Source organism: Balearica regulorum, chromosome 8, assembly GCF_011004875.1.
Source record: "Balearica regulorum gibbericeps isolate bBalReg1 chromosome 8, bBalReg1.pri, whole genome shotgun sequence".
NCBI classification, from domain to species: Eukaryota; Metazoa; Chordata; class Aves; order Gruiformes; family Gruidae; genus Balearica; species Balearica regulorum.
The window spans coordinates 21,924,865-21,952,833 of record NC_046191.1 but is presented as its reverse complement, the minus strand read 5'-3'; the positions used below and the strand labels follow the sequence as shown (position 1 = coordinate 21,952,833).

At 37.7% G+C, this 27,969-nt stretch overlaps 1 protein-coding gene across 4 annotated transcripts in view; it reads left to right on the top strand.

Annotated features, from left to right (window-relative positions):
- OLFM3 (olfactomedin 3) overlaps positions 1 to 20,393 on the top strand; it is a 57,469-nt gene extending 37,076 nt beyond the window's left edge. For 2 of the 4 annotated variants that reach the window (XM_075760037.1, XM_075760039.1), the window contains exons 2-6: positions 1,955 to 2,101; positions 4,645 to 4,800; positions 8,720 to 8,939; positions 17,628 to 17,734; positions 19,044 to 20,393. In XM_075760037.1, coding sequence (XP_075616152.1) covers positions 1,955 to 2,101; positions 4,645 to 4,800; positions 8,720 to 8,939; positions 17,628 to 17,734; positions 19,044 to 19,721 — 1,308 coding nt within the window. In that variant the 3' untranslated portion in view covers positions 19,722 to 20,393. Of the gene's footprint in view, positions 1 to 1,665; positions 1,766 to 1,954; positions 2,102 to 4,644; positions 4,801 to 8,719; positions 8,940 to 17,627; positions 17,735 to 19,043 lie in introns of all 4 variants that reach the window. The other 2 variants (XM_075760038.1, XM_075760036.1) reach the window with 2 other exon arrangements.
- The last annotated feature ends 7,576 nt before the right edge of the window (positions 20,394 to 27,969 follow it).

The following is a 27,969-nucleotide window of genomic DNA, read 5'->3' as shown; positions in this document are numbered from 1 at the left end:
TAACACAACCTGGATTATAATGGCTTTTCTACAGAGCGTGCACAATCCTGGTATCTCTTATGTTCTCCACTGTAGAAAACTTACTTGAAATGCAGTAAAACAGTTGCTACCAATCTAAATGTAGCGGGGTATAAGGCTTAAATATCACAATTTTCGTAAACTCATATTAAGTATTTCTGCCCTAAAGGAATTATAACCACAAACTCAAGGTTCCTGAACATGTTCCTGAACTTCAACAAATATTCATTTTCCTTGCCCTTGCATGAGAACGCTGCGTGGGCATAAGTTCTACAGAGAATCACGGAAACTACTGGAGTGAATAGAGCTTACACTTTGCAGGGATTACCAGCCTTGATAGGCTTCACTTGTTCAAGCCTGCAACTTCAGCAGCTGCTCAAACCCAATGTAAATTGTCCTCTGCAGATGTAATTTTGTTTATTTTGTTATTCTCCATGTCTTGAACTAGATTCCCTTTGCTCTTAAAGTGAAGGCTAAGAGAACACCATAGAAGCAGTGTAATTTAGCACTGAACTCTTGATATGCCTTTCTAGCAAACCCTAAGGCAAATTCAGCTGTCGTCTTTTTACAGTCATCTACATTGTCACACTTTGTTTTTCCTTGCAAACAGGAGAACAATACTATTTGATTTTTTTCAATTAACTCAGCAGCAGAGATCACTGCTCTCTTCAATGACTTCTTCCAGAAGAGTCATTGTTGTGAAAAGTCTGTGCTCTTTTGTGACCTAAGCCTACAGAGATACTGCTCTTCTTATGAGGTGAGGAACTCTGCAACTTACTCTGCACTAAAGTGCCAGTAAAACATATCAAAGCTTGCCAGTTTAAGTAATCACTCTCTGTGCTGACACTGAATACAATTTTATAATATAACTAGTAATTGATACCAACTCTGTCCAGATCAAAATTACTTCAATGGCATCCATTAGCATCTGTACTATAAAATTTAGTAGTCCATAATAATGCATATTATTACTTTCTTTTTAATCTGTAATTTAAAGTTAAAATAACTACTTATTGTGTCCATTAGTTTTAATTCCATCACCTGAATCTTTTCAATCATCTAATTATGTTGCTTTCTTTCATTCTTATGCTGTGTATTTCTATATATGCCATTAAATAGACAGCTACCTAGTCTCACAAGGTATCACACAAACTTTAGATGCAGTTCAGAGTTAACCTCCTCTACAAGCAAACATCATTATTTTTTGCTTTTCTTTCTCGGTGGTGGTTGCTGCAAAAAAGAACAGGGTAGAAATTTCTGGAATTATTCTATCCCAGTGAAGGATGTGCAGTGTCTCAATTGCACTGTGCCACGCTTGCCATGACCCCCATTCACCTAAACAAAACCAAACACTTTTCAGTACTACCCGCAGCAAGCCTCTCTCCCCTTTGGTGAATGTGCAGTAGAAGTCAACGGAGAACAGTTTTCTGTATGCTGCATCTTTAAGAGGAAATCTGCTAACCCACATCTGAACCCCTTCTGCTCCAATTCCCGAGGCGTGAGTCACATACACTGTGCTCTCTCTTTAGGGTTTTATATTTGTTCTTTTCTTCGTTGTTTCCATTAGTCTAAAAGTAAAAGTCATTCAGGCTGAAAGGACATGTTTGTTCTCTGCTGGATGAAAAACTGTATCTTCTCTTTGCAAAGAGTTAAATCAACTAGCTTGTGCTGAATCACAAGGAGAAAACTGTTCTCATCCACTTTGGAAACAATGCGTGCAGGACACTTCTAAAGAAATATTACAAAGGTGTGAGATATGACAAAACTGTGTGAAACCACAAATCTAATCAATTAGGAGGGTAATACGTGTTGACTGGGAGGAACTTCATTGCAGACATATACTATAAAAATAAACAAAATATTCTGAGGTAGCGGGTTTTCAAGCAACAAAAAAATCAGTTCAGTTCCCTTTATTTTTATTATTCTGTTGTTACAGACTCAGATTAGCCCCAAGGAAGGGTGGCAAGTTTATAGTTCAGCCCAGGATCCTGATGGCCGTTGCATTTGCACTGTTGTTGCACCTGAACAAAACCTATGTTCAAGAGATGCCAAAAGCAGGCAACTCAGACAACTGCTAGAGAAGGTAAGTCTTCCCAGCAATTCCTCCTTTTGATCAGTAAACTTCCCATAGAAATCCACTCCTTTCCCTCTAAGTTTAATGCATAACAGAGTGCTGAAGAGTTATCTAATAAAAATATTTCTTCAGGATATATCCCCTACCTGTGTTCTCACCACTGATCATTAATTTGTCTATTTTCCTTATATTCACACCTTTCCCAACCCAAGCCACTTATCTAGCAAGCTGAAGTTGCATCTTCTCTCTTGTTCACCTCCTCCCAAAATTCTTCCTTAGACAGACAGGACTGATTTTCTGTAACTAAAACCAGTTACAAATCCCACCTCAAACTAGCTAGTTGCTGTGGGATTTCAACTACAGCTTCTGCTTCAATCATATGAGACTCTTGAAGGTCATTCCTTGTCTCTTATCAGCAAATTACAAGATATAGACATGACAGCACCTGCAAAGCAGACTGTACAGAAAAGAAACAGTTGTAATTTTCATTTGTTCTTTCCTCAAATAATACTATTTATTCGTTCTCTGGTGGTGCAAATTTTTCCCCAAACAATCCAATTCTTATTTCCCATATTACCCACTATTGCATATATAACAAAACCTGTGAAGCATATTTTTCCATCAACAACTGAAAAAGCACCGCAACAATGAACACACAAACTATTGTTCTGCAGTCCCTGTGGAAGTGACCAAGGTTATAGTTACTGTATCACAGCTACAAGTACAGAACCCGAGGCCTGAGAGAGTGTTTGAAAAGCAGCAGAAAGCAACATAAAATGTAGACTTAACAATACATATTTTAGCATACAATTTTCAGCATTTTTCTAGCTATAGAAAAATCACATCCAGTGCTAATATAGTGCTAGATCCCCACAGATTTTCCTCCTAAATCTCCGTGGAACTTCAGGAGGGACTTAGTTTCAGGTTGTGACAAAGCCCATAGCGCATGAGATGCGGGGAGAGGACATTGATGACCCAGCACACACAGGAAGAGCTACCTCCCCTCATGCTGTTTGCTTAACAGGGGAAGCCTTTAGTCCCCAGACTCTTTGCTCTAGCATATTTCCCAAATACTAAAATATTAATGTAAAAAAAAATTTAAAAAAAAAATCTTTCTTTTGGGGTGGCAGCTGGAGGGGTGATAAAATCTCAATGTAGGTTTTGAGCTGCCACAGAAAAGAACCTAAATCATCAGTTTCTAAAAGTTATTTTCTTATGATTAGAACTGTGATAATTTGGGGTATGTAATGTCATATTATTACTTCACTAAGTGCATGCACAGTCATTTGATTAGAGCTTCTATGTGAATGCATCTTCTGTCAAACGGAAACACTCAGTTCTTCCAAGACCTGAAGAACTTTATTTGCTTGCTTTCAACAATTAGAAAGCAAAGAAAAAAAGAAACATTACCTTTCTCATTAAAAATACTTTCTAAGAACTGCTAATGGCAACTGTGCAATAACTAATATATAATAATTTTAAAAGTACTTTAAGAGTATTTCCTGAATCCACACATTCTGTAGGTCACAATATATTAGTTTCAAACATGAATATCAGTTCAAACATTGCATACTTTTGCAAACAACAGGAATACTGCTGGGTTTGTCTTTTATTAGGAAGCTAGGGGGTTTTTTTGTTTTGGGTTGGGTTTTTTTTGCTTGAGCTAAAACTTCAATATGGTGCCTAAAACATTTACAGCAGTCTACTTTTTTCATAGCTTGGGAAAACAAAACGCTTATTGAAATAGAATAACTGGACTTGCAAAATGTGTCATTTTTATGACTGGCAAAAGCATTGCTTTTATAACAGATACTGTTAAATACATATATAATTTACTCTAGACGACAGTTATTCTTGCCTCTCTGTGGTAAAAGTGCTCAGTATAGCTACAAAGTCACTTGCTCTACAGAGATTACCTGAACATTCACTACTTCTCACCAGTAAAAAAAAGTGGGTTTCTACCAAAGAGACAATTGAATAAAATTTCTAATTTTATATCTACTTACAAAATCATGAGCAAACACCTATCTGATGATGGGTACACACCAGCTTTTCTCTGGATAGTCTCATGAATTCCTTATACTGAATTATTATATAAGTGCCTACTAGCAATATAAAATCATGCTCTTCATACTAACCAAAATCTCCAAATCTCAGTCCCATCCCTCCTGAAGTGCTCGGGAGAAAGAACGTGCTATCTAGCACATCCTGAAGAACAGTCAGCATCTACTACAAGGGACAAAGTAGACTCCACTGCCTATCAGCCTTTTTTGAGCCCATTGATACTGAAAGGATTGGTCTCTCTCTACCTCAAAGAAGCTAGTCAAAATCATTCATGGTTTCAAGGCCTTGCTGCTGATAGTCCTCTCTTATCGCTCTTCCCAAATTTTTGTACTGTCATACGGTTATAGAATTTAAAACTATACTGTGGTATAAATGACACAACTAAAGCATTGACATAAGTACATTTTATTGCCTGACATTTAACTACCTAACCAGGAAAAAAATTAAAGCAACAAAAAGTGCATTTAGAGAGTGTTCTTCTTCAACAGGTTCAGAATATGTCCCAATCTATTGAAGTTTTAAATCTACGGACTCAGAGGGATTTCCAGTATGTTTTAAAAATGGAAACACAAATGAAAGGGCTGAAGGCCAAGTTTCGGCAAATTGAAGATGATCGGAAGACATTAATGACAAAGCATTTTCAAGTAGGTTTTATTTTAACAATAACTTTGAAAGCCTGCTGGAAGCAATGTACTAAGCAGCAATGCATGGACTACTAAAATCTCAGCTTGAAATGCTCATACAAGAGCAACATTTTAAAAAAAGCATAATAAAACTTCCTTTATGATCATAATCTTTTGCTCTGTTCAATTTAATTGTAATAGGGAGTAACCATTAATTATTAAGTCATTTGAGAAATGTCACTATAAACTGATTCTTGTTTTTTCTCTATCAATGTGCATGTCATACTGAGAAATTTATATTCATTCAAACTCCAGTGATAAATGGGGACATCCAATGGAATTAATAGCAAACAACTAGAGAGTTCTGCACTGTTACTGTTGCCTGACATTTACTGCAGTAGAAGTGAAGAAAGCCTATAATAAATCAGGTTATTTTAATTTTTATCTAGTACAATTAAGATCTAATTTCATGTCTGAAGGTTTGCTGTTTTGAATTTGGGATAGGGGAGGAGGGTAATCGTTCCCAGTCACATTTGTGTGATTGAAAAAAAAAGACTTCCAAGGAATTTTAATGACAGCAAAAGCCACAAGCCAATCTTTTTGTCAGGAAGGAGAGCTGCAGAGATTACAAAATTTTTCTTTTTCTTCTGAAAAAGCTATCTGAAGTACTCTTAAGGAAAAAATGGTACAAGAGCATATTTAAGTTCTTTAAATATAGAGTCTGATAAATTGATATTTCAAGACAGCAAGATAGGATCTAATTCTGAAGATTATACTATGGTAATCAAATATATATTTTTAAAAAGTTTATGAAAGTTCACAGAAAATGGACTTAATTTTCTAATTGGTGCTAAAGTTAGATACCTGAACTGTTGTTCAGGATACAATATTGCAGTTAAGGGGTCTAGTGTATTTTTGAGAGACACTGAATATCCAAAGGTTCTTAATAATATCAGGTATTAAGTACACTAATGATCTGGCTACCAAACTTTATTCTTTATGTCATCATTCTTAGTTTAGATTAGAGTTTGAGCACATACTTACCGTTATTTTCAGGTAGCAAGAAACATCTTCACCTTTTTTCCCTTCATCACTCATTGCTACAATAACAATACATTTCTATAATGCCATTATATAGTCTGTATTCTCGTTATAGTTTTTCTTGGGAACAAAATACCAAAATTTGAATGTCTGATACACGATGTCAAAGGTAGCAGATTTCTGCAGTACTCTAACCTTTTAAATATTTGATATTTCTATTGGCCAGTCATTTAACTACAGTTTGACAGTTTGGAGGAGTATAAAACAGATTTCCAGCCAATCAAATTATAGAGTAATTTAAAAGGTCATAATACAATATGCTGCTGGCTTTCTGAAATTTGATCTACTAAAATTCCAGTACCTTGTCTTTCCTGAGGCAAAGAAACTCATTCTGGATATAGCATAACCCCTCAAACCAGCAGGCACAAAGTGCCAGAATATGTCTACCACCTGTCTGTGTTGCAATACAAATTAGTTCTTGTACCACTCATCATAGCAACAAGCTAGGATTGTCAGCAGAAACCAACAAAATTATTTTCTTTATCATGAAAATACCCAAAACATCTCTATATCATTTACTGAAGTGAGATATTCTAATGCTGGTCTTCCATGTTGATGAGAACCAAAGAGTACAAATTCGATCCAGATCACACTTGAGCATATGGTCATACTTCAGTCAAATCAGTATTTATTTGGCAGGAGATACCTGATTGCCACAAAAAATTACAGCAGTTTGCTCAAATGATACCTCATCTGGCATAAATCCTATCAGGAATAAGTTACTTTCATTAATTCCTTAAACATATTTTATCTTCCTGAAGGTTGGTTTTTTGGTTTTTTTTTTTTTTTACAAGCTCTGCATTTTTTCCATCATAGTTTACCCATGACTTTTGGCAATTTACTGCCCCACAGAATTGAAGCCAAAGTTCATCATTTCAAAATGAAGTAACAAAAACTTTGGCTTCTGGAGCTCTGCTTTCTATGTTACAAAGCCTACTCTCCTTGTCATCAAGAAAAAAACAACTGTTCATTTTAACAGGTATAAAGTAGGCTACAGTTAAGTTTTTATTAAAAACAGTCAAATAAAAATAATTTTAACTGTAGACAAAAACACTCTCCACTTCTTTCTATCCATTTCAGTAATTCTGCTACTATAATGTAATTGGAAGATCCCTTGAGAATAGAACCAATAGAACTCCTAATACTCTCAAATCCACTTATAATGACATATCTGCTTATAAGTTAAAATGCAATTTTCTAGCTATTAAGATGACCTGTGTGCAAAATATACTTCCTAACAACACATACAAGTCTTTAAGTAAATAATAATTTCAATATGAAAGCAGTTGTTAAAATAACATGGATATATTAGCTAGGTGATGAAGAGATACTGCAGAACTCTCAAGCTGTCTTAAGAACACGTTTGAGAGGCAAAAAATTCAGAGATCTTCAAGCAGCTCAAATGCTGGCCTTGCCTATCAGCTTCTTTCACATCTCCTTAGCAAAAATGCATTTGGCATCATCATGTTACTTAGTTTGGAAATGTCCTACCCTGTTTACTGCATCCTTTAGTACAAGTGATGTAACAAACTACATGCGTGTCTTCACACACCATGGTGACTACACTAACCTCAAACCACATTTGCTTCTGCACCTCTTTCTTGTGCTTGGGCTTCCATTTAGTTCTCTTCTGCTTTCCCTTTTAGCCTGCTGACTACTCCAGCTATTCTTCAGGACTTGATTTTTTTAACCCCTCCAATAGCCTATCCCTCTGTGTCCTCATCTGTTCCCAGTCTCTGTTATCCCCTAATGCTAGTACCTAACAAATCCTTACTTGCATCCTTTGCCTTGCCTTGTCCAGGCTTTGCATCTCCTCATGTCTCTCTGGCATTTGCTCATGGAAGTCCTGCTGTTTCCTCAAATTATAAAAAGATATGCAAATCTCTAGATACAGATCACACATCAGAGACAAACCTGTCCGCTTTTCAATACAACAAAACCTTTTGACTGCAAGGATTCTTTGAGGTTTTCTACAGAATAATACCCAAACAAAAAACAACCTCAAACAATTAGTTTAAATTTAATAAAGCCTTATGATTAGTGCATTTAAAAGAATAATTAAGAAATTAAAGATGAGCAGCCAATATAGGTTACAAACTGAAACAAATTTTTGAAGTATGTGACTCAGCAAAAGTCTGAGAAAGGGCAACCTGAGATTCCAAAGTGGTGCCTTATTTTGTTTCATAAATGTGTAAGAATAGGATTGGCAAAGCCACAACAACTGCACATGGCAAAAAAATTAAGAGAGATCAGCTGAGGAAGTTTAAAGGCACCTAGTGATGTAGCAGGGTGACAAATACAAAGCGCAGTTAAGAATTATCGATTTTTTACTTCAGAAGAAAGGGTATATATCACTGTGCCTGGAACAGAACTAAACAGTGTTCAACAGCCATTGAGAAAAAAATGAATTCAGTATTTCTAAGGAGTGAAATAGAAATTAACAACTCATTATGGCAGCACTGTAAAACAAGTCTGACCTCTTTGAACGTCACTGTATGTTCAGGCCTAACCACCTTCTCTCAGGAAAGATACACATAGCAGGGGTTCATATCCTCTGGATGGAAAGTCAGACCTTCAGCAGGTTTGGTTCAGATCACTTGAAGGTAATTGTGTACTTTCAGTAGAAAAACCTGTTCTCTCATGCATTTTATCTACTGCTTACTACCATTAAGTCTGAGGTTCCTCAGATTTTCACGATACACTAATAATAGATCTGTAACTAAAATCAATAATAATTTTCAAGTCATTTTAATAATCAGGCATAAATATTACATTACACAGAATTAGGGAACTGAAATCCTTTGAAGTTCTCTAACGCACATTTGATTGCCTTTAACAGGAGTTGAAAGAAAAGATGGATGAGCTCCTGCCACTGATCCCAGTTCTGGAACAATACAAAACTGATGCCAAATTAATCACCCAGTTCAAGGAGGAAATTAGGAATCTGTCTACTGTCCTCACTGGGATTCAGGAAGAAATTGGTGCTTATGACTATGAGGAACTACACCAGCGCGTACTCAGTTTAGAAACCAGGCTTCGAGACTGCATGAAAAAGCTCAGTAAGTTAACAATTTCATGGCAAATTTGGTCCCTCAGCTATATATTGTTAGTTGTGTCTCTATAGAAAGATGAAGTTCTCTTTTTTCTTGTTTGATGAAAGACTGCATTATATTCTGATCTGTGCTACCCTAATAAAAGTCAAGAGTAGCTCAACCTAAGGTTAGTCTTATCATTCTAAGTCTGCACCAATGTATCTTATGTAATGATCTGTCCTAGTGTAATACAGAAGGAATTAAGATGGAAACTTACAAACACACAGCAACTTTAAAATCTAACAGATTTACAACTGGGTGGAGAGCTACAAATACTCTTTCAAAAAAACTCAGACAGGCATTGGAACTTAGGTCATCTTTGGGATGTCAGTGTGAAAAAAGAAAAAAAAAAATAGTGGGAAGTAGACTGGAATCCATTTCGAGATGTCCACATCACAACCCTGTCATCTTGCTATGACACCTGAGAGGCCACTCTGTACTGTTGTTAGACCTGTAATATTAGCATTAGGAGAGATGTGCCATTCTCCAATTTGCAATACAACATAATTCGGCATTAGGCCTAATTTAAGGGAACAAAGCATGATTTTTGTAGGCAGCACAGCAACAATCTGTTGTGAGCATTGCACTAGATTTACATCAGGCATCCTCCATCTTGGTTGTTCATATGCTGGCTTTGGTTAGAAAAAGTCAAACGTTCAGCATCTCTGAAAATCAGCCCTAGCTCAGTATCAGCTACCACAACTAAAAAGCCTGATGTTGTATCATTATCAAGCGTCAGCCTTAACTTCCATTACCCAAAGAGGGATAATTAGTACCTACCTACCTTGCAATCACAATGCAAAGTCTGTCCTCTCCCCAACCTATCCGTGCATTCTTAGACTCCTGAATGGATCACTATTGCAATCTGGATTGCTACAGCCAACAATCCAGCCCCACTATGAAAAATAAGTGCTTTTGAAGTTAACGCTGAACATGAATAAACTAGAAATTCCAAGGTTAGGTCCTGTGAACAGTATCTCGGTTATCAAGTGTGGGACATTTCTTTTAAATGGTACATATAACACAAAATATGTTATTAACTTGCTAAAGCAGTGCCTCTATTTTTATGAAGCAGTGGAATAAGGTTAGGTTAGCTTCTTAAATTATTTATTTTCAATTTCTTTATTTTACACTAGAAATAATACAGTGATGATGGGCTAAAATACATGAAAGACTTCTTCAAACAGAAATTTCTTATGATCCTATTTTCCCCTCAGTACACACGCATAATAGCACATTACTGCATTGACAGGAGGCAGTCAGGAGAAAATGGCTGCATTGCAATACTGCAGCAAACAAGAAAATTCATATAAATAGACAGTATTTTCTGATAGTGAGTGTTCCAATAAGTTTATTAGACACCAAAAGATCAACTTATCTTTAATGAGTATCTTGTTTTTCTTTGCTCTTACTCTTACCTACTTTGCTTTTATTCTTGTAACATTGATTAGTGAAGTGACTACAGCGTAAGATACATTTCATACATCAGAATGACTAGGTGTATTCACAGGGGGCTCTCTTCTCAGGAGTTATTTACTATTTCCCTATTTTTCATCCCCTCCTATCTATCCTGAATTCCTGCAACACATTCTATTTCTCTCATGCTAATGTAAAGAAAGACTATTAAAATTACATATATTAACAATAGAGAGGAAATTTGTGTAGGAAATAGATTATTATGCACATCCATTATTAAAAGGGATTTGGCCTTCTCAAGCTCTAATACAGACTTATTTATCCTTATTGCCGTTATTCCCTGGGCTTAGATGCTTAAATGACTTTTATGGTCGCCTGCTAATGTACTGGCTGTGTTTCTGTGTGCTGTTGAAAGTAAAAACAGCTTCAGCTAGGCTTACTGTAACTCCTCAAAGCTGGTTCTGTATGTTCAGATCAGCAAGCATAAAGGAAAACCAGCTTTCATGCCTACACCTTCTCCCCAGTCACATTCACCACGCTGGAGATGCTCCAGCTGTGCCTGTCCTTGCCAACCTGATGGCCAGAAGCCTATGGCAGCAGAAGGCAGACTGGCCCCGATGTGCCACAGGATCTGGCTTGAATCTTCACAGGTTTTGTTGCATTTCATAATATAATTATCCAACCAGCGTTTGTAACAGCTATTTTCCATTCTTCTCCCTAGCAGGTGTTTTTCAGCAATATAATGCATTATTTGTATTGCCCTGGCCACTTAAAAAGGCTCTCCCATCTGCACTGGCAACACTTTCAGCACTCATTAACATACAATAAGCAGTTGTCTTACTTTCACTGTTTAATGATTACCACAGTGGTTGTGATGACTGAAACTTGCTCCTTCTTTTTGGAATTAGAGAAAATTCAGGCTGAAGCTGGTGAGAAATTTGTCCATAAAACTTTAAAAGGGTGCATGCAATTAAACATGTAGGAATAGAGTGGATATGACTGCACACACCACAAATTCGCATACACTTATGCACATATGGGTCCTTTGCTGGCAGTCATGTAAGGCATGCGCATTTATAAGAGAATGCAGGTTGCACAGTATGCTTGGGACCCTCCTATTCTTCTCATATGTTTATGAAATTGGAAAAAAATTATCTGGGTATCATTCATAGAGGTCAATACTCTGCCAAATGTTGCTTATGAAATATGAAGAAATAATTACAGTAGATATACATTGAATTCATTTGTAGCTACATCTGATGATAATGTAGAATCTAAAAAATATTTTACAGTAACGTTTTTGGTTAGAAATTCAAAAGTACAATATTCTATGTATCCAAAGAAATGCTGTTACATCAGTGACAGAAGATGTATCAGTACAAGCATGAGATTACTTCATTGATTGCAGCGGTACTTGTACTTCCCAAGCATCCTTCCCTTTGGGATTTGAAGAACTTTACAAATATCATTTAGTACAAAACTGTGCAATAGAGATATATATTGTTATCCCCATTTTGTAGATGAAAGAACAAGTAGCCCAGGAGGATAAATGACTTTTCCAAAGATTACACAAGTCATTGCACAGATACAGAAGAATCCAGAGGCTTCCTCTCAGCAAGCTCTAATTATAGTGCTTCCTGGATTTGTATTATGTAGGACAACTGACATACACCCATTAAGAACTAATTCTTCATTCCCTTACATTAACAAAGTAATGTTATGACAAATTTGACTGCAAGCAGGAAAGTGCAAGTAGTAAAACACTTGGAAGCCATTTGTGTAACCACTGAAAGAAATACTCACTTCATTTTCCCCTGTTTATTACCTACAATAAATAGAATAATAATGCTTATGAACATTGCAAGAGAATGTTTTGATTTTATTTCCCTTGCAAATCCTTCTATAAATCAAACGCTCGCTTGGTATATATAGCAGCCACCAATATTCATTTGCATCACAGAGACTGGGACTATCAACTACTTATTTCTAGCTATCTTCAGAAGAGCTCCTGTCCAATTGTTCTGTCACAACCTTCTCTTGGTATTTGCTCACTTTGGGGCAGCTTTCCAGATGCATTCTGCCTCACAGATTTTCCCAGCCTACAGGGATAGTACATCTACTTTCTTTTTTAATGTTCACTTCATGTTCTTAATATAAATAAATACAGGAAATCACAAACAGACTTACTGGAGTCCACGGTACAAAACTGTTACAAGAGATTAATCAAGCCATAAACACCCAGATTATGCATGATATGATGTTCCTTCTACAGTTCAATTTAGGATGGATAAACACTCAGAGGTTTAATTTTCCAATTACTACAATCAGTTATGGTTGGGATTTTCTAGTGTAGGCAGCTGCTTCTTTCAAAGTCAAGGCAAAGAGGCTAATACTGAGTGCTTCTGAAAATCCCACTCGTTTTCTGTGTCACCCCATCTGAACCTCTTAGTGGTAGAAAAAATGCCTAGAAATATCACTTTTTTTTCTTTGTCTTCCTGAACTTCCTGACATTTGTTAGTATGGAGATATATTTGACCTACCTTCTCACTAACATCTGTTCCTTTTCCTGTCAGGGAATTAAAGAGCAGAGGTTTGCTATAAATCAAAATTTTTCAACCAGTGGGGGGAAAAAAAAAAAAATCTTTCCTGCCATCATAAGAGTTATTTCCACATCCTCATATGTTCCCTTCTGCCAGGAAAAGAAAAAAAAAAAGAAAAGAAAGAAAAAAAGAAAGGTTTTGACCATCTTAAAAAAAAAACGCATAGGCCAGTTTTAGTTCTCAGCCACCTCACTGCTATGAAAATTCATAGCCCAGAAGTGTTTCCCATTTCACATGACATTTGCCTATGTTCTATCTCCCTACATACAAAATGAGATCAAGAAAAGTCCCAGTTGGAAACTAATTAGAATTTTTTAAATTTCAGACTCCCAGACCTGCCAGGCCACAAAAGCATTAAGTAAATTATGCTGCTTTTCAGTATATTAGTATCACCGTTTCCTAGCAAGAAACCTCAGCATGCAAGATCAATTTTAATATAGCCACATGAACAATTACAAGGTTTATTTTGCAGCTAAGATTAGATTGACACATTTTAGACTTAAGTAGACAAGAAGAAGCTTTTTCCAATTCTGGTGGAGGAGTGAGGAAAATGTCTGGCACTGAATGCAAAGTTGGAAGTGCTTACAACCACACAGAAAACTCACCTTGCTTTGTCAGTGAACTGTTAAACATTATATTGAGCTTTACTCTTGAAAGAGTTGTCATTCATTTAACTCCTGTATCAAATGCAAGATCAGGCTTGGGCAAGCTATAAGGGAATTATCTTTATAAAGCCAGTATCGCTAATTATTTCAGTGTTAAACAGATTGATAAACTGCATATTGTGGTAATGTCATCAAAATGCTGTGATATTCCATCTGGAATAAATTATTTAATTGTATTAGTAAGTCAATAATACTTCAGCACAGATAGCACATTTGCTACTTTATAATGAACAAAACATAAATGAACCAGATTCTGCTGATTTTCATAGGTCTGCTGTAACAAATGGGTAAACACATTTGAAGGTAGGGCTACAAAGGACAGAACTGCAGAAAACAATGATATGATGCCTTTTTCTTGAAGAATGAGAAATTAGTTTTACTGTTTTCTTAATTGCATTCACTTGATTCTCAGTGTTGAAAGCATGACTGCATTAGAGGACTGTCTGAAGGTTTGACAGAATAAAACGTGAACTGAATTTCAGAGGGATTTCAAGGAGAAGGGCAGGACAATTTGGCCTCAATTACTTTTTTCCTAGTCTCACATTTCCCTGCATCAGCAGTCAGCAACAGGTTCACTGTATTCACAAGGCCAATATTTAGCAAGCCAACTGATTTGTGGAATACTTGGGACAATTTACTTCTACAAAAGTTACTTGTGCAGCCTTAAACAGTTCAAAACAGCATGAGCTGATTTATCAAGTTAACCATTGGGCCAAGACATACTTTGAGGCCTTGTCCTGTTCCTTCAAGCAGTTCTTTCTGAACTCAGAGAACTTACTGATAAGGGTTTCCAGTCCACGTGTGTCTGGAAGCAATGGTTTGAGTTCTGACTACTCAGAAGAAAAGAGAAGTGACATCCACATACTTGGCCCTGAACATTTTTCAAATTAAAAGTGAGGTTCTGAAACAATCTTCAGTTGGAGTAAGGGTAGGCTAGTGTAAACAATATTTCCCCACTTTAAAAATCATGTTAATAATTTTATAAAAAGGCTGTCTGAAAAATAGCAGGGTACTAGACTTACATGACTAGAATTTTGGTGGAGACTTCATATATTAAGCTCCTGTGCCTAAGGATCTCCCAGCTATAAGGAGGCTGTAGTGACAAGACAGGTGGACACTGGCAGCTCTGCTGCTTCCTTCTTACTGCCCAAGCTGTCAGCGAGTAGGCCAACAGAGCTCGGGTACTGCTGAGGTTTACAGCAGAAGCCTGCTGATGGGATATGAATTATCACTACAATGGGTATGGCTTACCATTTATGGAAAAAAAACCTTGTAGTATTACTACTTAGTTTTTAAATACCAGTTGCATCAAGTTATATCACAAATAGGCAGATTTGTGCATTTCTGTTAATGAACAAGGAAAAGAAAAGATGGGACGTACTGTAGGGCAGGAGAAAAAAATCTTCATGCCTCCTACAAGATTCTCTGCTTTGTTATGCTGAAAAGAGCATCTTTGACTTTTTCAGTCAGCTGCCCCTCAGCTATATAGCAACTCTCCTAACAGTCTTCCTTTCTTGATATCACTCCATGATACCTGGGAAGAAAAATTTAATCACATAAACATACCCTTATCATTTAGTGTCTGCAGTACAATGTCATTTCTTTTTTTCACATTGAACAGTATCTCAATACATTTTGAAAGATCATTCTCTAAAAGTATCTGACTCCCATCACAGGAGAAAGCGGCTCAGTTCAAGACTGAAGAGGTTTATTAATTATTAACAACATGTCATTAACTGGCAATCAGTGAACTATACATTCAGGATCAATACAAGTAATACAACAGACTAACCACAGTACTAGGCATTTAAACACCAACAAACCTACAAATTTCTGAACACTCTTCTCTAGCTAGTATCAAAAAGTTCCAGTCGCACGTGGTGCACCATGCGCACAAATACCCATGGAGTTATGTGCACACACCCCTCACAACAGCTGGGGAGGGCTAGAAGCACATCCCCTACTTTTACAGCTCTCCTGCTGGAGATGCAGGGCCTTGAGCTTGATGTGTGCTCATGCTGCTCCTCGCGATCCACTAACACACGCGCTAGTGAGAAAGCCTGGGAGTTCACACGCCCCTGCCCTGGCTAGGGGATCCACCTCGCTGCCCCCATGCTCTGATTTCACTCGCTGGGCGCTGGCTGCTCATGGATCCTGCTGGGGCAGCTGCTCTGCCTGGCCTCCACAACAGTCATCGTGCCAGCAGGCAGTTTTGCAAAAGTCAACTCACGCATACTCCCGTGCCTACCCCAACACATGGCATTCCCCAGGCCATGTGCAAAAGGTGGGCTCTGCGAGCACCCCCACATCTCTGCCATGGGCTTTTCTTTCAGTTTTGTCTGTTCAGAAGCAAAATTTCACAGCGCATTTTTGATTCCACATTTAGCTCCCTGGATATTTTTTAAATAGAAGAGATAGTGTTTTAGAATTCCAGATTCTTTGCTTATGTTTTCCTACTAATTTCAATACTGTGTTTTAAAGGCACCAATTATTATACTCTTTAACTCATACATCCACTGTATTTTAATTATCTTAAAAACTACAAATTTGGGAGTAATTATTTTTTCCTGATTTCTTTCTACTCATTATTATTTTTTTGATAATTTTATTCCAAATTCCAAATTAAACCCCTCTGAAGGTTTGAATTTCTCTCATGCTCATTTCCAATACTATTTACTAACATAACATCTAAAAATAAAAGCCTTCACCTTGATAGGCTATAGTCCTCTACTTTCCAAGCTAGCAGTTCATTGCTGTAGAAAAACAGCACCCATCACACAATACCAGCAGCCTATCTACAAAAAATTCCAGAATGAAAAATTATGTGCTATGATAGCCATCAGCAGAAAACCTATAAAAATCTTTAAAATAGGAAATTCCAAAATATCTTCAAAAGATTATAAGATACATATATTGAGATACATAAATAACAATGCCTTTGAATTGACCCAGAAAATAGACACAGCCTGCCCTGCTCATTGAGGTCTCAGCATGTACTCAGTTATCTTCATTTCCATTACATTCCACTTCCCTGGCTGTGACCAAAACACCTGCGAGCTGCCCGAGTTGTCACCACAGCATTAACCCCTTCTAATTGACTGAATTGGCTTGCACAATACATTCCTTGCCAGTTACATAAAGTAGAAAATCCAGGCTTGATGTGACCTTTTCTTTTGAACTGAATAAATTCAGTCTCAGCAGCAGATACAGTCTGTTTTCCACCTTTCCTAGATAGTGTCATACCAGAGAGGTTGTGGATGCCCCCTCCCTGGAAGTGTTCAAGGCCAGGTTGGATGGGGCTTTGGGCAACCTGGTCTAGTGGAGGGTGTCCCTGCCCATGGCAGGGGGGTTGGAACTAGATGGTCTTTAAAGGTCCCTCCCAACCCAAACCATTCTATGATACAATATAGCACAACCATATATTATTGAGAAGCACTTATTTTCAAATTAAAGAAATACATGTGTCACTTCTTACATTCTTATGGAATATCTTTTCTTCAAAAACATACTGTTTCACCTAATCAGCTCATTTTTTCCTGTCTGCCCTTAACCTCCTTGTTACCCTGGTCAATGGAAAACTGAAACATCCATCAATCCTCACCTTGCGCTGAAGTTTCTGAAGGCAAAAGTGAGGGTAGTTTATGTCTTCTTTTCATTTATTATTAAATGTTATTCACTTCAGCTCAGGAGATATTTTACTTGTTTATGTTTTTCTTTATGCCCAGAAAATGTGCTTTAAAATATATAACAACAAAAATATACACAAATAAATTTTTATTTGTATACTTCTACATATTTATATTACTTCTCGATACGGAAAAGTTCATACAGTGAAGATGACAATCCATCTTCAACAGAAGCCTGAACCCCCTGGAGCCACTATTTAGTTTAGAGCAGTTGGTCTTGTGTTCTGACTGATGTCAAGGAAAGTTGTGTAATTATTTGCATTAATGCATTTGTTTTTCTAATTTCAGCATGTGGCAAATTGATGAAAATTACAGGCCCCATTACAGTCAAGATATCTGGAACCCGATTCGGAGCCTGGATGACAGATCCATTAGCATCAGAGAAAAATAACCGAGTATGTTAAGACACTGAATATATTTGTGTCCTTCTGGAGTTTTACTTGCTTTATTTTAATCTTTAAAAAGATATTTTCCCCCTAGGAGGTTACACTCACAAGCATGTTTTTTCTACTTCCATCATTATCCATGTTAAACATCTTCAGAGAAAAAGCAACAGTGTTTGTGCAAAAATATTCAAAGACAGAAGTTAGCTAAGCACCTTTGTGCTGTTTCCTTCAACTGTTTCAGGGATAAGATACACCTATCTGAACTGGCTATACATTTTTTTTAATTTTTACTATATTTAATTGAGCTTGGGTCTTTAAGAACCCAAGTAATATAACACAAACATCAACATTTGTGCCCAAGAGCATAACCCATAATGCGGCACAGTCAGAATTTGCAGGATTAGGCCCCACATAAGCTGAATTCAGACCATTCGCTGCCTCAGATCCAAGTTATGTTATTCCTTAGATCTGCAGTAGGATCTCACATTGACCACAGCTTTGAGGAGGTGCTACCTCCATCAAAGGGCTTTTGCATTTGCATGCAAATTAGAACAAACCACATCCCTCACAGCATCTCAACTAACAGGAAAATGGGGAGCTGAACTGGTATTTATACAAATATTTTGTTAATGCCAGTTTTGACATCAACACAAAAAGTATCTCCAGAAATTATTTTGTTCTTTTGTTAGCCAGGATTTGATTTGTCCTCTGACAAACTAAACAGAGGAAAGGCAAAATGCTTGAAGGAAAAAATGGGGGAATGGAAGTTGGCATATAGAACATTCAAAAAAGGTATTGGTTTTGTTTTCAAGGGAAAATGGTTCCTAAACTTTACTGGTTTCATTGCTATTGTATTTGGTTTCTTTAATAAAATACACTATTTTTCACCAATTAGAGGTTCAGCTGAAGAAAATTCAACCAAATTTATTCCTAAGCATAAATCCAAGTTTAGCTTACACGCCATTTCCCAGCTCTCGCTCTGATAATTAGTCTGTGGGAATATCTTTAAGCAAGCCCTGTATAGCAGAGACCCAAACACTGAATAATCAAAAAATAAATTTCTCTGAAAATGCAGACACTGTAGGTAATAACAGCCTTCTTGAGAGTTCACCTGTATGGGTAAGTTTTGATTCAGAAATTCAAGAGTTCCTCATGCTTTTGTAACAGGAATGTGGACAATATTGTACTTTGATAGCCTGCTGCACACCTAAAACTTTTTTTCCTTCTTTTTCTGCAATGTATCCATCATGCCATATCATGATCGTGTAACACAGATTGTGTTCCAGGTGTTTACTCCCAATCTTTGTTTTCTTTCCAGGTCTGGTACATGGATAGTTACACTAACAATAAAATTGTCCGTGAATATAAATCAATTGCAGACTTTGTCAGTGGGGCTGAATCAAGGACATACAACCTTCCATTCAAATGGGCAGGAACCAACCATGTTGTCTACAATGGCTCCCTCTATTTCAACAAGTATCAGAGCAACATCATCATCAAATACAGCTTTGACACTGGGCGGGTGCTTGCACAGCGTAGCCTTGAGTATGCTGGCTTTCACAATGTCTACCCTTACACCTGGGGTGGCTTTTCTGATATTGACCTGATGGCAGATGAAATTGGGCTATGGGCTGTGTATGCCACCAACCAGAATGCAGGCAACATTGTCATCAGCCAGCTAAACCAGGATACATTGGAGGTGCTGAAGAGCTGGAGCACAGGCTACCCAAAGAGAAGTGCTGGAGAATCCTTCATGATCTGTGGCACCTTGTATGTTACTAACTCTCACTTAACAGGAGCCAAGGTCTACTATTCTTATTCCACAAAAACCTCCACTTACGAGTACACAGACATTCCTTTCCATAATCAGTATTTTCACATATCCATGCTTGACTACAATGCAAGAGATAGAGCTCTCTATGCCTGGAATAATGGACATCAAGTCCTGTTTAACGTCACCCTTTTCCACGTCATTAAAACTGAAGATGACACATAATTCTCTTTCCCTTCCCTTTCCCTCACCCTCCTCCCTCAAAGCAGTGTCATTTGTGATAAACTCTAAAAGCATCCATCTCTCACAGTTCCTTTTAATTTACATTTCTTTTTTTCATTAAGGAAAAAAAACATTTTCAACCATATAATGCATTTTAAATACAGCCGAGCCTGTCAAAAATGACCTGTTGGAAATAAAAGCATCTTAACTCATGATTCTACAAGATCTGTCAGGACCTTGTCTTGAAAAGCACTAAAGAGGTTTTAAGTGGCTAAACACAGTTTTAAAAAAGATTATGATCTGCCTTATTTTAGAGTCAGAGACTAATGGTGGCTTAAATGCATGAATGTCTTTTTTTACCTCATTTCTGTTTTTTAATCTATTGCTCAACTTCAGGAAATATTTTGGTAGCGTCAGACACACATTGCACATTGTATTTTTATTTATTCAGAAAGAAAGATTTAGAAATTTAATTTACTTGGACATGGAGTATGATTCATTTTGCCATCACCCAATTTCAGATGTGGTGCTGTACAGTATGTTTTTAAATCTCTTGCAAACATTTTATCGACGGTATGTATTTCTACCATTGTAACCACCATTGTGCAATTGTATCTCTTCACTTATGTGAAAGTAAACCAAGTACTATTTTTTATAAAATATATTGAAGCTTAATTGGAGTTCTGGCTATGAGTCAACTGAAAGTGGTAAAAATCTGAGAAAAGCGTGTTAGTTCTGAGAAAGACCAATAGTTTCTCAAGTGCATGATCCCTACTCTCAGCTTTGCTTGGTAGACCCCTCCTTATTCACCATTGGTGTTTACTGGTAAATTTGCAGCTTTGAAGCCTCATACCAGTCCCAGCTTTACAATTTTTTGCCCTGCCCAATTTTTATCTCATACTGCTGGTTTCTCTCTCTCTGTCTCAATCTCTTTTTCTCCTACTCTCTTTCCTTCCACCATTTTATTTCCCTTGGTTATGCTCATTTCCTGATCTGGGCTTTACAAGAGAGAATCTGAAAGCAGGCTGCTGCCCATGCTTCCAGCCCGAGTGTGTGAGCGCATCCCATACTTGCACTGTGAGGAACAATGTTAGGAGTCAAGTTACTTTCCTTAAGCTGCCTGTCTTCTTACTCCTAATAGAACAACATGTAACTGCTGACAAAGCTCTTCTCTGGGATGACAGTAATCAGGGAGAAGATACAAAGGAAAAGGTTCAACGCCTAAATGATCAGTGTGGCACCTGGGAGCCACCATATTGCTTGCCCTTGCTAGAAAACAGCCACAACACTGAAGCCAACCTCTTGCAAAGAGGTTAGGGTTTTGCTAGCAGTAGAATTGTTACTTATGGTCAAAACCCATGCATTTGAGAAACAAATATTTCTGAAAGCTATATGGCTTGCTACACTATCTCATTAGAAATTGGGGGGGAGGGGGGCGTATTTTATTGAGAAAAAGAAATGAGGTGCTATATATCTATTTTGGCATAATCGAAAAGAAACTAACATTAAGAACTAGTATAAAACTTTTTATTAAGCTGGGCTATCACATCATGCAAAAAGACAAGTATCTGAAAAATAATGTGAAAGCTGTGTTCCTTACAAAATCTGAGATTCTCCTCTTTATACCCTTTGAAATTGGGCTTACAGCAAACCAAGAACATTTACAAAAATATTCCTATTTAAGAACAAGAAAAAAAATGAAATGCACTGACTTTTTGCCAGATATCTTTTGAAGACATTTGATTTGCTGATTCTTCCAACATACCAGCTAAGACCACCTTAAAGTCTCATGTATGTTTTCATTATTATAAATATATATGTCTATATACATTTACAAGTCTGCTTTACAATATAAGCCCATGTGAAGCTGAACAACAAATTGCCTTATATTTCATACTGGTTGCAAAACAGAGAACTACTAATTAGGTTTCAAGAACTGATAAAGGGGAAAAAACCCAACAAATCACATTACGACACGCCCAAAGAAAAGTTATTCTCCTGCCTCCGTTTCCCTGCTCCTGCCTAGCTGAAATGACAGCTGTTATCCCTTAAAGGCAGTCACACAGGATTTGGAGACACTGAGTTCAGCTAAACAGACAAATTAAACCACTCCTGTAACCAACTTTCCTGTATTGACAATGAAACCTCCTGTGACACTTGAAAACATATACAACTACTGATTGAAAAATGTATTTTGTGTCTTACAGGAATGTTTTATGAAAACAATGTTCAGATTTTTATCAAAAGCCCTAAAACAAACCCTAACCTTTTCCCCACAGAGTAACTTCAACAAAATAGAACTTTTCCACAAATACAGCATTGAGAAATTAAACTTCTTTTTATTGTATCATCATAAACTAGACATAGTCATGACATGAGGATCACTTCATCTAAAAAAATTACTACTACCACGTTTCTTCATAAGAATTTCATAGTGTGTAATCAGCATGCACATATTAGTACAAGCTGATAACAGTTCTTATAGTAAGATTAATCTCACTTGATTTCAATGCCATTTAGTGAGACTTGTGAGGGGTAACAAACTTCTATTAGTCAAAGAAAGAAAGAGACACTACTACAGGGTGCTAGAGATGGGTGGATAAGAGGGATAGGAAAGGCACCTTTGAAGGGTGATTTGTCTCACTGATGAAGCTACTGTGCTAAAGCATAGAAGTCACACCAAGATAAATCCTGCCCTTCTAAATTAATAACAATGGGTTGGATTCCAGTACCTTTAAACATGAAATAACAGCTTGCGTAGCATCAATTCAGCAAAACCTGGTAGGACTTTATCAAGTAAGTATCACTGCTTCCTGCAGTGAAGCATTCATTTTTCTGTGAATCAGTGTTGATCACCTATCTTTTCCAAATCGGAAATTCCAAAGTCATATTTCCAAAAGGCTGAAAACACCATGCCTCAATATAAACAAATTTCTGTTACAAGCTTTGCCTTCATAATTGAGCAGCACAAGCAGAAAATCTTCATAATATAGCAGCAACTTACATATCAGCAAGTAAAGTTTTATTCTTATAGTTGAAGCATAGGCTATTTGTTATGAGGAAGTATTGATACCATAGGTGAAAAAACCCCATCTCTCCTTAAACATGAGAAAATTAATTGTAGAGCCTATTTTGATATCCTAGTGGCCTCCTGCTTCAGGGGAAAAACACTTAAAAGGACCATGTCATTCCTGCACCCAAAACAGAATTCTTAAATTTCACAAAACTGTGCTGTCAGCAGAGAGGGATGCACAAATCTAGCACAGGAATGCAAGTCTGCCAATCCACCAGACATGCCTCTCCTGAGGGAACCTAAGGAACGTGAACGACAGATTTCTCCCTGGAACGGGCTAACCCTTCCCCAGGACAAAACAGGTAGAACAAACCCCAGAAAGAGCTTCCTGAACAGCAAAAATCTTTTATAGTCCCTTCTGGCAATTTTTTCCAGTGAGTAACTATACCGAGTCGATTGTTATGCACGTAGGCTGCTCAGCCTGCCCTATCTGTCACGGTGTGCTAAGCAGACGGCTGGCAGAGTGGCTCTGTGGAGCCTACTCAGCACTGTAGTCACTGCTAGCAAAAGATGGTATTCAATTTGAAGAATTAAAAGAGAATAGTTGGATGAGACAGACCAATACAATGTTTTAATCACAGATTGCTTATATCTAAGAATATTCATTTCCAGACAAGCTCAAGGGCACTAGCTGTCACTCAGCTCTGCAGGATGGATCCCCAGCAAAGGAAGACAGGATGCTTGTTTCAAACCACAGCCTGAATAAATTTGTTACCTGGTAATTTTTATAATAAACAATTGCTTAGAAAACACTAGAGATGAACAAACCATTCACAGCAAATTATTCATCCAGTAAATTTTATCCTTTTCCAGTTCAAGAGTTGCCAGGGAACAGGCTTGATTCAGACTGGGCTTTATGCTAGTCAAAATGTATTTTGAAATCATTTGGATGCGCATGTATCTTTCTATAAATCATCCAAGCATTCCCTGCAGCGAATAAGAGGCTGATGAGGGCTGCAGAGCTGTGGGACAGAGCTGCATCTCAACCCAAGCTGACAAGCTCTCCACTGCACTAATTCTGAGGAGACCAACTCCTGCTCCACGACCTCCTGTACCACCGCATCCCACCAGAACCTCACATTCAGAAGGACTCAAGCATGCAAAGACTGACTTCCATAGATCATAGAGCCAAGTCCTGAAACTTACTTCCCCACCAAGAATAGAGACCATCTTATTGCAAAAATGAAAAGTAAAGTCCATTTTCTAAGCTGAGCTTTCCTCAGTAATTCTCCCACACGTGACCATATACATGCATATTAATATGCAACAAATAAATCAACTATAAACTAATCCTAGAATTATAGAATAATAGGTTATATTTCTGCCACAGAAAACAGACCACTTAGGTTATGCAAAGATCATTATTACTGGGGTTTCTACATTCCGTCACTGGAAACAGGAGACACAGACCTACCCAGCACCAAGTTGTGGAGACTATACAAAAATGAATGTTTTGTGCAGTATGGCTTTTGCCAGGCTCTAGAAAACAGACATACTACATTGATGCAATAGCTATGACCACAGATTCACAAAACTGAGATGTGCAGGGACTTTCTCCAAACTGCAAACAGACCATCCACTTGATTAGTCTAGTATTACAATTAATTACAACTCTTATAAAACTGTGAACTCCTGTAGACTTTCAGTTGCTGTCAGTATGTTTAGTGAGCATTTTAAGACAACTTCCTATTTTTTTTTTCCTCAGAAGCCTCTCACATAACTAGCACACATTGTGTCAGACAAGCTGCAAGGGTGATGAATACTATAAATGCAGATAATATTTAGATCAGTTGTATTCTGCCCCACCTTTGAGTTCACTGTACAGAAGTCACATTTTCCCTGAAAACTGTACAACTGATATACCATAGCCACACAGAAAAGTGTATGAAGACACTTGAAACTAACAGGTCAGATTTGACATCTCAAAACACAATCCATTTTACTGTGCTTTTTGTACAGAAGCTTGAATTCATATTTACACAGTTCTTATGGTGAACACGAACAGAAACAATCCACTGGGTCAGAAATACTTATTTTATTACTTCAGCCTGCAGTGACATAGTGCAGTGCTCATATTGCTTCACTCTGTGGGCTCCACACCCTAAGCAGATACTCCCACCATTTGCTCCTGGCAGAAAACACAGTCGATATCTCCTCAGACAACCTACATCAAAGCAGCAGCAACTCTCCACAGCCAGTTGCATCTTTCTGAAGCTAATGAAATCTTTCTCACCAACAGTTTGTCTCAGCTTTGCACCAGCTCAGTGTTTTAAGCCCCATCCATCTTGCAGCAGAAATTCTTTTCCTAACCTAAAGGTAAGCCAAAGACTCTTCTGGCTCTGGTAATCAGAACACGCTGGGGTACAACACACAGCTCTCCACTGAAAGAGTCCAAATGAGCTCGTGAGGGCCTCTGCGTTGCTGCAACTGCTCATTTATACATGGGTCAAGTATCTTCAAGCGTTGTTACACTCAAAGGTCCTACTGACAGGTACAGTTATCTGTAGTTTTACATGCTTTGTATCATTAAGTATTATTTTTTGTTCTTCGTTCAAAAGAACTCACAATACTAAAACTGCACTTACAGTGGAATTTATAAAGTAAAGTGATTGCTGTATATTTTCCTCTATACTAGGTTTGATTCTATGTCTTTTTTTGGTCTTTTTTTTTTTTTTTTTTTTAACATAAATGGTTTGGTGCCCTTTTATGATGAAAACATTTACTGTTAATATGAGACACTGAAGCATCAAAGAAGCCACAAATTTCAGACTTCAGTAAAGAGTACTTGCCCAGTATTCTCTACTCCTGTCTGGCCCCTGAGAAAGAACAGCTTATGTTAGGTTTCTAGTGGGTGTTACTGTCCTAGCCAGTGCATCAGGAGGTGGAGGAGAGACAAGGATCCAGGGTACCGGGCAACTATCTGCAGCCAATACTTGTTCGTTAGTAACCAATAGATGCTGCTCCCTTCTGCAGATGCATAGGCTGAGTGCAAGCTGGGCTGCTTAAGTCAATCTGCAGCCATTCATTCCCAATCTAAGGCAATGTGATCTGGTGTACATAGACGAGAACGCTCCTACTCCAAAGACCTGTTGGCTTTGAGTCTCACTGCTTTCAGTTTCTGCGAGAATAAGGAAAATGGGGTTTTGTGCAAATAGGTGTCAACTGCTATACATGCTTTATGTAAAGTTATACATTAAGTTAGTTTGAAAGGTGACTGCATGAAAAACATTTGGAGTGGAAAATACTTATACAGCAAAATTGTTTTAAAGTAATCTGAAAGAAATGTACCATACTGTATTACTGAATTGTGTTACCCCTTTGGTTTTCTTAGGCTTGCTGAAGTCATTCCCTTAGTTTCCCTCACACAGTATCAGCCACATGTACAAACCACTCCTGATTATTTTTCTTTGCATTTGTTCTTTTGTTTGTTTTAATCTTCTTGATCTTCACCTAAACCTGCCCCAACCTCTCTCATCTTGCAATGTGAATTTCAACGAAGGGCTGTTCAGACAGAACTCAAACTGCACAGAAAATTTATAGCACAGCAAGCTTCATCTGGAGAAGGCCTAAATTTATTTTCCCAGTTATGTAAAATTTAGCTCTAGTGTGCCCATAAAACTGCCTACAAGCAGTACTGATTGTATATCATGGGTTGCTCTACAGAAATAATTTAAAACAGATTCAAAATAACTTTCTTGCCTTTTATTTATTTATTTTTAAGGAAACATTTTGTTTCATATCTGCAATAGTGAGAAATCAAATTAGCATCATCTTTCACCAGAGCAGGTTTAGACATCCATTTCTCCCTTCTGGATCACACCTTCAAGGTGGTCAGCAACACTTCCATCTCCAGAAAATCATGCATCACAGTAATTAAGTGTGCATCCTGTCAAAGGTGCTTATGCCTTTTGAGTTAAGCTCCAAGTCTGTGTCACACCATGCAGACAGAGCATTTATTTAGGCTTCCCTCATCTGGGTAAACTGGGTTTACTGTCACCTTGAAGGACATTACAGATTAATGGTTACTCAGGACCATCACTGTCAGTGTAGCAGTTCAAGACACAAGTGCCTTTTGAAGTAAAGTACACAGGAGAACTGCTTTAACTCATTACTAGAGCTCTAACAGTAGCTCATTCCGGGAGAAAGAACACACACCACCTGACATTTCTGTAGCAGCCACCTGCTCAGGACTGCAAGGCAATTTGCAGACACTAATTAACACAGTTTCCCACTCTGCCAGGAAAGAAAGGAAATTTTTACAAATATCATTTTTCAGGCTGAGCAGTTTGGACAGAGAACAGCTCAGCTTAAGCCTAACAGGGTTTCTTTAGCTCACCAGGAGCTGATGTTAGATTTCCAGTAACTCAAGTCAGTGTATCATTTGTTAGTTCTCCTGCAGAAGCAAATATCTGTGCCCAGAAGTTCAGTTCCCACACAGTTACACTGATCTTTTAATGGCTTTTCCTATTTTGTTTTCACCCTAGTAAGGAGGCCTTTGGTCATTGGGAAGGTGTTATTTTTAATTCAAGAGTTTCAGTCTCAGTGGCAATGTATTGCAGGGGTGGCTGGTTAATTCATAATCATGGCATGCCTGTCATGGATAGTGCCTCCAGTGATTTCTGAGGGAAAAATGTCACTTCTATTAGGAGTTAACTGTTTCCCTTCATGGAGAAGGAATCCAAATAGGACTACTTTGATGCTGCCCATATTTTGCATCCCTGCAAAGGTCTGTCTTTTCAACAGACTGACTTATAGTAACTCCAATACTGCTAGACTTTACTAGCTTCCCTTGGTCATGAAAAGGGTAAGCCACAGTGAGGAGCATTTTATCCAACCCAAGATGCTCCCACAGCAGGGCAATGTGAGGATTGGGGTATAACCTCACATGTAGCCCTTCGCAGACTTCTGCACATTACTGTACCTACACGTTTGGAAAGAACAGTGGGTACCTACCTAAACACATTTTAGCTTTTACATTTCTGGACTAGCTCTCTTCACTTGAGAGCACAAACCTCATCAAAGCATATACAAAAGCAGTTCTGTTCACCAGACTAAAGGAGGGAGGAAAACATGACAATTTTTATATGCTTTTAGACTGATTTGAGAGCTGAAGCAGGACTTCATAGGACTCATCCTGGCCCTATGCCCAGGAACGCATTTCACTCTGAAAGACAAAAC